The 15,350-nt window shown below is 45.5% G+C and overlaps 1 protein-coding gene across 19 annotated transcripts in view; it reads left to right on the forward strand.

The window, feature by feature from the left end:
• The window catches only part of EML1 (EMAP like 1), a 213,286-nt gene that overhangs the window by 176,089 nt on the left and 21,847 nt on the right, over nucleotides 1-15,350 (forward strand). For all 19 annotated transcript variants that reach the window (XM_009006534.5, XM_078335735.1, XM_009006535.5 and 16 more), the window contains 8 exons: nucleotides 16-111; nucleotides 2,209-2,343; nucleotides 3,474-3,573; nucleotides 5,018-5,172; nucleotides 8,713-8,838; nucleotides 9,108-9,239; nucleotides 11,979-12,046; nucleotides 14,981-15,069. In XM_009006534.5, the coding sequence (XP_009004782.1) occupies nucleotides 16-111; nucleotides 2,209-2,343; nucleotides 3,474-3,573; nucleotides 5,018-5,172; nucleotides 8,713-8,838; nucleotides 9,108-9,239; nucleotides 11,979-12,046; nucleotides 14,981-15,069 (901 nt within the window). The remainder of the gene's footprint in view (nucleotides 1-15; nucleotides 112-2,208; nucleotides 2,344-3,473; nucleotides 3,574-5,017; nucleotides 5,173-8,712; nucleotides 8,839-9,107; nucleotides 9,240-11,978; nucleotides 12,047-14,980; nucleotides 15,070-15,350) is intronic.

Genomic DNA, 15,350 nt, shown 5'->3' on the forward strand with positions numbered 1-15,350 from the left:
TAACTTTCTTTTCAGAATGGAGGAACCAATCTCTGTGCTGTGGATGACTCCAACGACCACGTGCTCTCTGTATGGGACTGGCAGAAAGAAGAAAAACTGGCTGATGTGAAGGTCATACCCCAAGCCTTTTCCAGGCTGCATTAAAGTTTTCATTCATTAATTAATTAATTTCCAGAGCTGCCCTGGCATAGCTATAGCCCCCTTTCAGCGGGCTCCACGGCCCATTCCCACCCCAGCCCTTGCATATGATGCCTTCACCTTAGAATGATCTGGCCCCGGCCCCTCTCCCCTCATGGGACTTTAACCCCAGGTCCTGTTAGGTTTTTTCCTCTTTTCACCACGTCTATAAGATTGTTTTCTTCCTCATTTCACAGCCACTACCCTTTTGATCCATCCAGTCATGTATTTGCTGGCTAGTTCTTTCATTTGCTTGACACACCCCAAGCGCCTGCTGTGTGCTCGCACGGCGCATGAGCTCCTGGAGGTGTGCTTAGACGTGAGGTGCGCTCGCTGCCCGAGCCCGGAGGTGTGCTTAGACGTGAGGTGCGCTCGCTGCCCGAGCCCGGAGGTGTGCTTAGACGTGAGGTGCGCTCGCTGCCCGAGCCTGGAGGTGTGCTTAGACGTGAGGTGCGCTCGCTGCCCGAGCCTGGAGGTGTGCTTAGACGTGAGGTGCGCTCGCTGCCCCAGCCCGGAGGTGTGCTTAGACGTGAGGTGCGCTCGCTGCCCGAGCCCGGAGGTGTGCTTAGACGTGAGGTGCGCTCGCTGCCCGAGCCCGGAGGTGTGCTTAGATGTGAGGTGCGCTCGCTGCCTGAGCCCGGAGGTGTGCTTAGACGTGAGGTGCGCTCGCTGCCCCAGCCCGGAGGTGTGCTTAGACGTGAGGTGCGCTCGCTGCCTGAGCCCGGAGGTGTGCTTAGACGTGAGGTGCGCTCGCTGCCCGAGCCCGGAGGTGTGCTTAGACGTGAGGTGCGCTCGCTGCCCGAGCCCCTGCAGCTGCAGGAAGGGCGGGTACAGACAGGGGCCGCCAGCACAGGGGCTCCTCCAAAGTGAAACAGACTCAGGAAAGACCAGCAGGAGCCCCCAACTGAACCCCAAATCCTTCCCAATGGGATTCGTCCTGCAAGAGGCCCCTTGGGACTTCTTTGCCCGCCTCTAATCCATTTTGCACAATATGTCAGATTCCCTTGCCTTGACTTTCTGATGTTTTTCTGTTTCTGTTTTCTGTTGGATCCCTATTTTTGTAGAATTGAATACAGTTTTCTCATCTTTGCCTCTATTACCCTTAGATAACCTTACTCACCTAACTTTCTCTCCTGCATGTCTGGGGGCAGACCTTGTATTCTAACCAGGCATGTTCCCTGACACCTGTGTTCATGCCCCAGCCCTGCCTTCTGATATTCTGGGCAGGTGTTTAAATGCTTCTTGCTAGGTCGCTAGGTTAGAAGGCATCAGACAGAGGTTATTATCCAGGCTCAAGAATGTGTAACTGCATTATTAATTGAAGCAGCAATCAGAGCCCAATCCAGGAGACCAAGGTGCAGGTCTTAGAAGTAGAATGTGAGCTGAGGGTGGTGGAGGTGATACCCGAAGAGTTAGATCTACTCCATGGGACCCCAGGCTGGGTCACTGAGCCACAGGCAGTGTCCCAGGAGGCAGAACCAGGAGGGACTCCCTGGGAAACAGGCAGCCAGACTTAGCCAGGAACAATGGACCTTTGTGAAATCCATTCCTGGGCCCTTCCTGGAGATTGCATTCACTAGATGGTGGGTGAGGCCTAGAGATCTGCATTCTACCATTTCTGGCGATTCTGTCCTGCAGCCGGACTGGGAACCCATGACTGGCAGATGAGAGCAAACACTTGCAGTTCTCCGGTCCCTGTGCTCTAACTCCCTCCTCAGCAAAGTGTGCTGCATGCCCGCTCCATGCCTGACCCTGGGAGAGGCCCTGGCATAGACAGAGGACTCACGTGTGCTCCCTTCCTCAAGGGGTCATTGTCCAGTGGGGGAGACAGACTGGGAGGAGGCATTAGGGCCCACACCAGCATCCACTTGATGTTTCTAGCCAGATGGATTCAATGGGGGAAGTAATCAAGAGGCATCTTGCTTAGCTTGAATTTGTTATTTATTCGTGACTCAGATTTGAGTTACTTTCCTACGTGTCTCTTATGCGTCTTAAGAGATGTGAGGCATCCGAGTCCCGTTTTTCCTATAGTGCTCTAATGAAGCTGTGTTCGCTGCGGATTTCCACCCCACGGACACCAACATTATAGTCACCTGTGGAAAATCACATCTCTACTTTTGGACACTAGAAGGAAGCTCCCTGAATAAGAAGCAAGGATTATTTGAGGTGAAATTAAATTATGCTTTTTGCTTTGTCTTTCTCTGAGTGGTATATGCAGTTGGCTAGAGGCGTCTGTCTGGGGGCTGTGGTAATCAACACGATCCCTCAGGATCTCTCACATAGTTGGGGAGCGCATTGAATCTGGTGGATAATACTGGCAATGAAGTAAAGAAAAGGATGAGCATGCCTGGGTGGAGGGCGGGGAAAGGATGCAGACCCAGGGAGCACCGAGCCTCCCACGGTGGCACTGGCTGCAGATGATGAAGGCATCGGGAGGCGGGCAACCTGGCTTGGCAAAGGACGGTGGAGACTCCCTGTGCCTTTTGTGTGGACGTCGTGGGACTTCGAGAGCACCAGGGAACAGCACCTCTTCCCAGGGGTCCATCTGCCACCACCATCCTGAGGCTCGTTTCAAGGACACCTTTATTCTGGTGCTCAGGCCCTGCCCTTTAGGCTGACAACATAGCCCACCCTTCTCCCCGGCCAGAACCCTCCTCTGCTTGAGCTGTCTGCAGCTTTATGATTCCCCAGCCACTTGGAGTTGCTTGAAATCGCTTTGTCTTAGAGCAGTTAATCTCACAACAGAAGTTATGTGATAGTAAATGGAAATGCAAGGTGTGCGGGGTGGTTACAGAAGCCAATACTCTCCAGCTTGAGACCACTGTGAGTCTAGATGTTAGTAGTACAAATGAAAGGTTGTCTGGAATATATATATATATAGGTTGCATGGATAAAATATATATATAATTATATACATATAAGGTATGTATATAATACATGTATATAAGGCTTTTTAAGCCCAAGATATTATGATGGAATTAAATAGGTTGATTAGGAAATCTACTGACAGATTATAATGATGAAATTAATAATATATTTGTAGAAATATAATAATATGTATATAGTTGTATGCTGATATAATTATATAATTAAATGTATATTTATATATTTTTATATAATTATATATTTATATACATATAATTATGTCTATAATTAGATATATTTATATAGGTTTCATAGATTATATATTACTAATTTTTAATATATATTAAAAATTATATATAATATATATTGCCAGCCTATGTATTATATATATAATTTTATATCTATAATTTTTTTTAAACTACATTCCACAGAAGCAAGAAAAGCCAAAGTTTGTCCTCTGTGTGACTTTCTCTGAAAACGGTGACACCATTACTGGAGATTCGAGTGGCAACATCTTAGTTTGGGGAAAAGGTAACAAGTGATTGTTCCCAAAGCCAGTGGTTTGCGGTAATGTTGTGAGTAAGAGCTCAGCACGAGAGCTTTAAGAATTGTCTGTGGGCCGGGCGCGGTGGCTCACGCCTGTAATCCCAGCACTTTGGGAGGCGGAGGCGGGTGGATCACGAGGTCAAGAGATCGAGATCATCCTGGTCAACATGGTGAAACCCCGTCTCTACTAAAAAATATACAAAAAATTAGCTGGGCATGGTGGCACGTGCCTGTAATCCCAGCTACTCAGGAGGCTGAGGCAGGAGAATTGCCTGAACCTAGGAGGCGGAGGTTGCGGTGAGCCAAGATCGCCCCATTGCACTCCAGCCTGGGTAACAAGAGCAAAACTCTGTCTCAAAAAAAAAAAAAAAAAAAAAAAAGAATTGTCTGTTAATACAATGTACAGGAGTAGGATTAAATTTCAGGTTACAGAAACACACATATACATGTGTACATGTGTAACTTGAAACCAGAAAACTAGAACAAAGGAAAAGCGTAGAACAGTAAGAGTTACTGACCTTATAGCATTCTGAAAGGCTCTTTAAGCCCAGGATATTATGATGGAATTGAATAGGTTGATTAGGAAATCTACTGACAGATTATAATGATGAAATTGATAATAATATGTAATCTACAGACAGATTATAGTAATGAAAGTAATGACTGCTTATAGGTCTATAAAATATTTAAATAACGATTCTGATTTATATAGCATTTGGCAGACATTTATTGAAAGCTAATTATGTGCTAGACACTGTGAACATACCTCTGAGTCAGACCCAAATCCCCTGCTGTCTGTGAGCAAACAGTTTGCTAAGGGAGATTCATCACTCAGAAAGCATGCGTCCAGTTAAGGCCAGTGAACCTTTATGAGCACTTACACAGGGACAGGGAAAAAGGGAAATCCACCATCCCTGTTGTCAAGGTTCTTAGAGTTTGAGTAGTTGGGGCTGAAGGTGGAGACAGACCCGTAAATGCAATTTCAGAAGCATATGGTGACATTTCCAGTATCACTGCTGCTCTTGGCACTAGGTGTCTCATCCACAGTTCATTTAATCCTCAGATCGATCCTGCAGGGTGAGCAGCAGCCCCATTCCACCAAGGGGGAATTGAGTGCAGAGTAACTAAGACACTTCTCCAGAGAAACAGCTCACTAGAGAGCTGGGATTAAACTCACAGCCCACGTTCTCAGCCGCATGGTGCTTCAACTGTACAGTGCAGTGTTCGCATATTTTCCTTCATTCTAAAGTAACACCTTTCCTGCTTGTCTGGTGCTCTGTGAATGTTTAGAAATTGGATCTTCATAGATTCATATTGCCATGATGTGCTCACTGACGATATTGCCTTTAAAAACCAAAGTCAGATGAGATTAGAAAATGGGCAGGAGCCTTTTGACAATGTGCTAATGATCTTTTCTTGGTGTGTTTAGGCACAAATCGAATAAGCTATGCTGTTCAAGGGGCCCACGAGGGTGGCATTTTTGCACTTTGTATGTTAAGAGATGGCACACTGGTGTCCGGAGGCGGGAAAGACCGAAAGCTCATTTCTTGGAGTGGAAACTATCAAAGACTTCGTAAAACTGAGGTAAGTCAGCTGAAATTTGTTTTTAACCTTAAACTATTATTCTTTTTTTATTCGTTTGAAATCTGTAGCTTGGCCGGGCGCGTTGGCTCAAGCCTGTAATCCCAGCACTTTGGGAGGCTGAGACCGGTGGATCCCGAGGTCGAGAGATCAAGACCATCCTGGTCAACATGGTGAAACCCCGTCTCTACTAAAAATACAAAAAATTAGCTGGGCATGGTGGCGCGTGCCTATAATCCCAGCTACTTGGGAGGCTGAGGCAGGAGAATTGCCTGAACCCAGGAGGCGGAGGTTGCAGTGAGCCGAGATCGCGCCATTGCACTCCAGCCTGGGTAACAAGAGCGAAACTCCGTCTCAAAAAAAAAATCTGTAGCTTACAGTTTTGAAAATTGTTTAGATGAAATTACATTATATGGAAGCAACGTATTAAAATCCTGGAGGCAGGTTAAATACAGCTAATAAAACAAAATTCGTTTTATAAAACTTGAGGTTATAACATACTTTATATTTAAAATGTTTTTATTCTCAATTTTCCAAGGGACTATTACCCACATTTTGATTTATTATAAAAATCCATCTTCTCTTTTAACTTGTTCTTTTTCTTTTTCTTTTTTTCTTTTTTTTTTTTTTTTTTGAGAACGGGGTCTAGCTCTGTCACCCAGGCTGGAGTGTAGTAGTGCGATCACAGCTCACTGCAACCTCTGCCTCCTGGGCTCAAGCGATCCTCCCACCTCAGCCTCCCAAGTAGCTGGCACACACACCACCATGCCTGGCTTATTTTTGTACTTTTTGTAGAGATGGGGTTTCGCCATGTTGCCCAGGCTGGTCTAGAACTCCTGAGCTCAAGCGATCCTCCCACCTCAGCTTCCCAAAGTGCTGGATTACAGGTGTGAGCCACCAAGCATAACTTTTTTTTTTTTTTTTTGAGATGGAGTTTCGCTCTTGTGACCCAGGCTGGAGTGCAGTGGCGCGATCTCAGTTCAGTCCAACCTCCGCCTTCCAGGTTCAAGCAATTCTCCTGCCTCAGCCTCCTGAGTAGCTGGGACTACAGGTGCCTGCCACCACACCTGGCTAATTTTTGTATTTTTAGTAGAGATGGGGTTTCACCATGTTGGCCAGGATGGTCTCGATCTCTTGACCTCGTGATCTGCCTATTTCAGCCTCCTAAAGTTCTGGGATTACAGATGTGAGCCACTGTGCCCAGCCACCTCCTTTAACTTTTCATTTCTAGCATGTTATTTTGGAGACATTATTGCATTGAGTGAACTAATATTTGTTGAGTATCTACTTTGTACACGGCACTCAACATGCTCCCTAGGGCTGTGATTCGTTTTGCAACCCAGTGTACCTCCCATTACCTACTTGGCAGCCCTACATTCCTGGCACCAGAGGCAAGACAGTTAATATTCCTTCTTCCCACTCAGTGAATTTTCTCCCCCAGGTTTCAGGAAATCATGAGCAGATACTGCAAAATTGGCCTCATTCTGAAGGTTGATTTTTTTTTTTTTTTGAGACAGAGTCTCACTCTGTCACCCAGGCTGAAGTGCAGTGGTGCAATCTCAGCTCATTGCAACCTCCACCTCCCGGGTTCAGCTGATTCTCCTGCCTTGGCCTCTTGAGTAGCTGGGACTACAGGCATGTGCCACCACACCCAGCTGATTTTTTTTTTATTTTTAGTAGAGACTTGGTTTCACCGTGTTAGCCAGGATGGTCTCGATCTCCTGACCTCTTGATCTACCCACCTCAACCTCCCAAAGTATTGGGATTACAGGCGTGAGCCACCACGATGGCCAAGGTGATGCTTTTCATCCCAAGCTTAGAATGGACAGATTGCAGGACCTTGAACCCAGATACACACAAAACACTTATATTTTACATCAGAGAGCAATGTGGCACTATCCTCTGGCAGTGTGAAGATCTGGTTCTGTTGATTATTTCCCTTAACAAAGGAAGTTGTTCATCTGAGCTTTAGAAATCACTTCCCCTTGCATGGAGATTCTGTTGTGAGAACATTTTTAATAATAAGATTTGACCAGCATTAATAAAAAAAAAAAAAGATTTGACCAGCATTTGGTTGAACATATTGTGAATTGCTAGAGTCATAGACATGCCTATATCATATTATAACTGCAGAGAAAGCTCTAAAGCCCCATCTAATTTCATAAAAGAGATTCACTACTTGTTAGTATCTGACACCTCCTCATTAGCGTGGGCCACCATCAGCTTGTCTCAAATCCGTGCTAACAAGCCACACTGGAAAGAAGAGTGAGTGAGGGGAGGCTGCTGCTTGCCCTGGAACGGGAGAGCCTAACGGCAGCCCGCCAGGGTCAGGCTGTAGTGTTTGTTCTTTCTAGTGCGAGAACTTTGTTTCTTCATCACAGCAAATTGTTCTTAACAGGTGTGTTTTGCAATTCTGTCTCTTAACATAGATTATTCCATATATATATGTTGATTTTCAAACTGAACAGAGTGACCTTGCCAAAGAATTCACCAGTTTAAGTTGTATTATGGCAGTGTTATATTATTTTTTTTTTCTTTGAGACAGTCTGGCTCTGTCACCCAGGCTGGAGTGTAGTGGTGTGATCTGCAGCCTCCACCTCCCAGGCTCAAGTGATTCTCCCACCTCAGCCCCCTGAGTAGCTAGGACTACAGGCATGCACCACCATGCCCTGCTTTTTTTTTTTTTTTTTTTTTCGTATTTTTTTAGTAACGAGGTCTTGCTATGTTGTCCAGGCTAGTCTAGACCACCTGGGCTCAAGCAGTTCACCTGCCTCAGCCCCCCAAAGTGCTGGGATTACAGGTGTGAGCCACCACGCCTGGCCTATATTATTCTTTACTTTCCAAATTGTATCTACTACTGCTACCAGAAGCTGTAAAAAGTAAAGAGAAAACTGGTGCATAGCATTCCTTACTTTTAAACTTTGTCTAGGAAAATGCTTTTTCTGAACAACCTTACTCTTGCTGATGCTTCTAAGATATATAAAATGTTTGTAGTTTAAAAGTAAGGCTTAGGGTTTTGATCACTCACTCAATGGTTGGCTGTGGTATCCTTGTTTTTTGAGATGGAGTTTCGATCTTGTTGCCCAGGCTGGAGAGCAGTGGCGCAATCTCGGCCCACTGCAACCTTCGCCTCCTGGGTTCAAGTGATTCTCCTGCCTCAGCCTCCTGAGTAGCTGGGATTATAGCTGCCCACCACCATGCCCAGCTAATTTTTGTATTTTTAGTAGAGACGGGGTTTCATCATGTTGGCCAGGCTAGTCTCCAACTCCTGACCTCAGGCGATCCACCCACCTCAGCCTCTCAAAGTGCTGGGATTACAGGTGTCTGCTACCACGCCCGCTGGCTGTGGTATCTATCTATCTGAAACTCTTCATATATATGTATATATGCATATACAACATATATATTTGAATGTACATTGTATGTATATACATACATTTATACAAAACTGTTATAGAGACTATCATTATGATAAATGAATGAATGAGTTAACAATTGAATGAAATGGTACATTTTTTCTTTTCATGTGACTTTTCAATGCAGATTCCAGAACAGTTTGGTCCCATACGGACGGTGGCTGAGGGGAAAGGTGATGTGATCTTGATTGGCACAACTCGAAACTTTGTCCTGCAGGGCACTCTGTCAGGGGACTTTACACCCATTACTCAGGTACGATCCCACTCAGCAGGCCCAGCAAACACTCTCATTTTGCATTATATCAGACTCTCATCAAGCCTTACACAGAAGTGCTCATTACTGTGTTTTATACTACGATAATTTCCTCCACCTCAGAGTTTCAGTTGTGCCCTAAGATGGGAGGAGAGAAAATGTTGAGCAGTTATGAAGTCAGCATGAAGCCACGGTTCACCATCCCTTACAGCTCCTGAATGCGGACTGTAGTAGCTCGGAGAGCTTCTGTTTCTCTTGGTTTTTTGTAGGGTCACACTGATGAGCTCTGGGGACTGGCCATCCATGCCTCAAAACCTCAGTTCTTGACCTGTGGGCATGACAAGCATGCTACTCTCTGGGACGCTGTGGGTCACCGTCCTGTCTGGGACAAAATAATAGAGGTAAACATGTACATTACATTTCCATCGTTCTTACAGAAATTCATCTGAAACATGTTCATTTATTTTTTTGCATGAAATAAACAGTAGTATAAAATTGTCCCAAAGCAAATGTCATTTAATTTATCTCTTTAGAATTGCCGTAACATTGCAATTGCGTTTAACAGCGTTACTTTCACCATTGCCTCAAGTGGTCTCAGCCATGTAATTTTGAAGTTTACTGTTGAAATTTTCTGAAAACACGTTGTTCTTTTCAAGTTCATTGTCAGATTTTCTGAGTACAGTCTCTCTCAACCACCTTAAGAACTGGGGAATACTTGTTATGAGCCTGCTTTCTACGTACTGTGTATCCTTTGGGAATTTACAAGCTGTACTAAACACGTGATTGAATATATCTCTACATTTTGAGTTTGATGGTAAAGTAAACTTTTTGTTTGAAAGTCTTTGCGAATTTTGCAAAAGAAACTCTGATGAGAGTGTTGAAATACCCTTTCCCCACAGGTGTTTCTTGAGCACTGACTGTTTGCGTGCCAAGCATGGTGCGTGTATTGTCCTTAATCCTTGTAGCAGCTCTGCAGGTTGAAGAGGTTTTTTTTAACTTTGATTTTATTGATTAGGAAATTGAGGCGTAGAGAAGTTAAATAACATGCCACGGTCACTAAGTTAGTGAGTGACGGAGCCAGTGTTAGGGCCCAGCTCATTCTCTGTTGCCTGTGCCCTCATGATCTGTGCAAACCCATTGCACGAGGAAATAGCCCTTCTGTAAACCACACACATCATCCTTTTACCCCCCACAGAGTCATTGGCTTGTCCCAGGTGCTGGATCCAAGTTTTGGCTCTCCTTCCCTTCATTTTCACAGAAAGGGTGCTAGGGCCAGCTGAGTCACGATGTGGAAGGCTCCCAAGGGGCAGGCACTGCCACTCAGCAGGTATGGGCCACAATGGCAGGAGGGAGCTAAAGGAAACAGTGTTCTGTGTTCTACTTGTGCCCTGGTGGTCCAGGAGGGCTGAAGGCAATGAGAGCTCCTTTACCAGCCTGTTAATCACTTAGCCTAACATAAGGGTCAGAGCTCTAAACTGGAAGCCAGAGAACTGCAATGAAGTCCTAGCTCCTCTGCCTACTGGCCCGGTGACTTCCAACCTCTGTAACTCAGTGTCCACATCTCAAAATTGTTATGAGGCCCAGATGAATGACATAGACAAAAGTGCTTTATAGATGGTAAAGCTTCAAGTGAACCCGATTTCTGTTTGTATGTTAGTGGCAGCTCTGAGCTTAATTACAGCTGCTACTGTAGAAAGAATGCATTGAAATAATGGAATCGTGTATCAGATTTCTTTCTCTTGGTTTTTATAGATTATCCAGTGGTATCTCAGTGCCTCCTGTTTTCTGTCCCATTGCTACTTTTCTTCTGATATTCTTTAATCTCTTCTCGCTTCATCCTAAACACTCCTGCCAACTGTCCCTCTATCTAAAACACACATTCAGTCATGTCACTCTTTTTATTGACAGGACAAGAACCATTCAAAGTGTTCCTATTTTCTGGTGACCAAATCCATACCTTGGTGGTGACGGCACTAGTGGCATGTGCTCTGTGCTATAACCCACTGACCTACCTGCCACTTGTCAAATATGCCCAGAGCTGTGCTGCTTCCATCACTTTAATTAGATTGTTGCCCGCTTCACCGTGGTCCAAAAAACTACTAGAATGGCCACATCCCACCTTCACCACAGATAATTCTTCCTCTCCTGGAAGGCCCAGGTCCAGTCATCGGCACCGCAAAGCCTTGGCCCAGCTTCCCAGGGTCCTCATCTCTCCCTCCCCTGTGATTCCACAGCACCTTGATTTGTGTCTCCCTCATGGATCATTCCATCTTGTATCCGAGTTAGTGATGACTGTGTGCGTGTTCCACTGGATCAAAACCTAGAGCATGCCTCACTCATCTCGTGGTCCTTCCAGGGCTCTGCAGTGATTTGCACCCAGTGGGCACTCACCCAGTCTCCATATAATGGAGTTGGGTGCCACGGTTGTCTTTCCAGACAAGCACACTATTCGATGAGCTTACCATTCAGCACAGGGAGTCAACTGAAGCCGTGGGGTTCTATAAACTGTGGCTCTGCAGAAGAGCGCTTACCGGTCTCTCATCAGATTACTATAGATATGAAAGGATTTAATACAAAAAGGGAAAAATCCTAGAAGGACAGAAATGTAGGTTAGGCTTAGTGGCTTACATCTATAATCCCAGCACTTTGGGAGGCAGAGACAGGAGAATCACTTGAGTCCAGGAGTTCAAGACCAGCCTGGGCAGCATAGTGAGACTCCATCTCTACAAAATTAAAAATTAAAAAATTAGCCAGGTGTGGTGGCACACATCTGTAGTCCCAACTGCTTCAGAGGCTGAGCCAGGAGTGTCATTTGTCCTTGGGAGGTCAAGGCTACAATGAGCCATGATCATGCCATTGCACTCCAGCCTGGGCGATAAGTGAGATCCTGTCTCAAAAAAAGGATTGGGTGGGGTAGAAATTTGGCGTTATTGAAATATGGCATTTATTCAAGTAGGAAAACATTTTTCTCTAGAGAGAGAAAAGAGACTTTTCAAATAGAGCCACATAGCCCTAAGGAATTAGAATTCGTGTGTGTGTGTCTGCATGTGTGTGTGTCTGCGTGTGTGTCTGTGTGTCTGTGTGTTATGCTATAGTGTTGTATCTGTTCATCAATTTACACTTCCTTTAAAATATTTTAGGATCCAGCTCAGTCTTCTGGTTTTCATCCTTCAGGGTCTGTGGTTGCAGTCGGAACACTCACTGGGAGGTAGGTCCATGCCAGCATGGCTGGTGCTTGCAAAGCTTGTGGAAAAGAGGCTTGTTGTTTCTATTTCCCCGGGAACAGGCCCCCCTTCAGCTCTTGGCTGCATGTTCGCAGCTTCTAATGTCTTACCAAGAATTAAGTTGAAAGCAAAACTTGAAACAGTGGCCCATTACATTTTGAGCCTTGGGGAAATCTGAGGAAAGCTCTAGACCTTCTCTTCCGGAAAAGGACCCTCTACCTCCATGAGACACACACACATTTTTTTTTTCTTTAGACAGTATCTCACCCTTGTCACCCAGACTAGAGTGCAGTGGCACAATCACAGCTCACTATAGCCTCCAGGACTCAAGTGATCCTCCCACCACAGCCTCCTGAGTAGCTGGGACTACAGGCGTGCATCACCATGCTCAACTAATATTTTATTTTTTGTAGAGACACACATCTCACTGTGTTGCCCAAGCTGTTCTTGAACCCCTAGACTCAAGCAGTCCTTCTACCTTGGTCTCCCAAAGTGCTAAGATCACAGGCATGAGCCACCACACCCAGCCACACACACATTTTGCCTGTAATTTCAGAGGATTTATGGAGCTTCCCAGTCCCTGATCTTGAGACTATGGAAGGAGCCTTGACTTTGGAATGAAGCAAGAAAACATTTCAAAGTTCTGAGCATTTAAAAATGCTTTTTCTATTCCTGGCCACAGTGGCTCACACCAGTAATCCCAGCCCTTGAGAGGCCTAGGCAGGAAGATCACTTGAGGCTAGGAGTTCGAGACCAGCCTGGGCAACATAGCAAGACCCAATCTCTATAAAAAATTTAAAATTGAGCTGGGCAATACAGGTATGGTGGTCCAGACCTGTATTAGCTACTCAGGAGGCTAAGGCAGGAGGATCTCTTAAGATCAAGAGTTCAAGTCTGCCTTGGCCTATGATTGCACCACTGTGCAGGCCACAGAACAAGACCCCATCTCTAAAAATATTAAAAACAGAAAATAAATGCTTTTTCTAGCTGCCCTTTCAAAAGTGTAGGAACTGCCTGATGAGTTAGAAGCTTCAGCTGTCTCAAAGAGAGTCAAATGGGAGGTGGTGTGTGCGTGTGTGTGTGCGCCTCTTATTCCAATATACCTATTCACCTGGCACCTCCTACACACCGGATGGTGGGTCTGCGTTTGTGGCTCAGCTTTGCCACATAGCAGCAGTGTGGCTTTGAACCAGTTACATAAACTCTCCTAATTTGTTTCTTTTTCTGTAAATTATTATATTCCCTGCCTGGCTGTCACACTGAGGATGAAAGGAGACAATGCAGAGAGCGCCTGCCGGGGCTGCCTGGCAGGCATTGCAGTGGCTGTCATTATCATGGCTTAATAGTTTCCATTGAACCTTTATGTTGCTCATGGTCCTGTATACATTTACTGTGGTTTCAGTCAAATATTTTTTCTCCCACCCTTCCTCTCTTAAAAGCGCAACACTTAGATTCTGTTGCTATGACTGCACAGTCTGTATGGATGAAGAAAGGGGAGCAAGGGGAGCTCTTTGTAGGTCATAGACAGCAATATCTTAATGTTGGTCTCCATGTAACTAACAGAATTCTTCATGAAAACATTTGTGTAGCCACACACACACACGCACACACCACCTCCCATTTGACTCTCTTTGAGACAGCTGAAGCTTCTAACTCATCAGGCTCCTGCCTTCTGATGACTGACCTCCCAGCAGGCTGACAGATGCTGCCATGCTACCGTGCGTGTAGAACATGGTGACAGTGCTCAGAATCAATGTCCCAGGTGGTGGATATGGCTCGTGTCACCGAATCCAGCCCCTCATCTATGCCTCTTGCCATTCAGGTCCTAGGTTGGACTTAGTTCCCAATGCTGTTGATTTAACAGGATACTTTAGAGCCATGTTCTAATTGGCCCCAGCCTCTATTAAGGTTAAATAGCACATTAAAGGTAAATGGTTGTTGAAGGTGTAAGAAATTGCCCCTGAGAAGCAAAATCCACATTTCTGGGGGACAGGACATCTGACAATGTATGGTTAGGGGGTCTCCTGTGTAGGACAAGGGACACTCACTCTGCATCAGTGGACATACTGATGGGTTGTCCTCATACAGGTTAGAAACTGCAGGAGGAGGGACCCTGCATTCCATTTATCCTTAAAAACACCAGGGGTTCACCACCACCCCCTGAGAATATAACCCAGGCAGGAGAGTTCAGTCATTCTGATGTTAACAAACATTTAGTGGGGACTGTGTGCTTATCAGAGGATACAAAGCACTTCATGTCCATTATCATTCGACTTTAATAATGAGCCTGCAAAATAGACCCGGACCCTTCTCCTCAGCTCACCACTGAGGAAATGGCCCAGCCAGGTGAAATTAGACCAGTCCTCTCCACTCCGGTTTCTTCCATTTGCTCTGTGCATTCCTTCACCCTGTTGATTGCAGGCTGGCATCCCCATAGGGCCTGCACTCTCGGCCTGCCTCTGCCTGCAGTACCATTGGGACACCACCCGGAGTTGTCCCAGCCCCATCCTCATGCATGCTCCTGCTTCACCCTGGAAACCCGGGTGAGCTCTTGCAGGTGGTCCTTCGCAGCTTCCTCTGACCAGATGCCCTGGTACTAGGTATTGGCATCTTCTCTGCCCACAGCTTTCTCTCCTTCTGTGTGTAAAAGACAAAGCACAAACACAGAGAAACTGCGCCATAGTGTTGATAACAGCATAGTTTTGAATGGTAGCCAATGTGCCATTCCTTTCATTAGAAAAATGCTTCCATATAGGAAATTTTCTTTGAATAAAAACTGGGAACAAGCTTTCTTGTTAAGCAAATTTCATATCTTTATTAAGCTTTTATGATTAACAATTTTTATTCCTCCTACTGTTGTAATAATCTTCATTTTCTCACTAAACGACTTACTGTGCTTTTCCTTATGTTGACAACAGGTGGTTCGTGTTTGACACAGAAACAAAAGACTTGGTCACCGTTCACACAGATGGAAACGAGCAGCTCTCAGTAATGCGTTACTCACCAGGTTAGACTCCAAACCATTCACTGCTTTTTTCAATCAACTTTTATTTTATGTCGGGGGTACATGTGCAGATTGTGCAGGTTTGTTACACAGGTAAACATGTGCCATGGTGGTTTGCTGCACCTATCAACCCATCACCCGGGTATTAAGCCCAGCACCCTTTAGCTGTTGTTCCTGATGCTCTCCCTCCCCCTCGCTCCTGTCCGACAGGCCCCAGTGTGTGCTGTTCCCCAACCAGTGCGTCTGTGTTCTCATCATTCAGCCCCCACTTACAAGTGAGCACA

This window comes from Callithrix jacchus, chromosome 8 (assembly GCF_049354715.1).
Source record: "Callithrix jacchus isolate 240 chromosome 8, calJac240_pri, whole genome shotgun sequence".
In the NCBI taxonomy this organism is placed as follows: domain Eukaryota; kingdom Metazoa; phylum Chordata; class Mammalia; order Primates; family Cebidae; genus Callithrix; species Callithrix jacchus.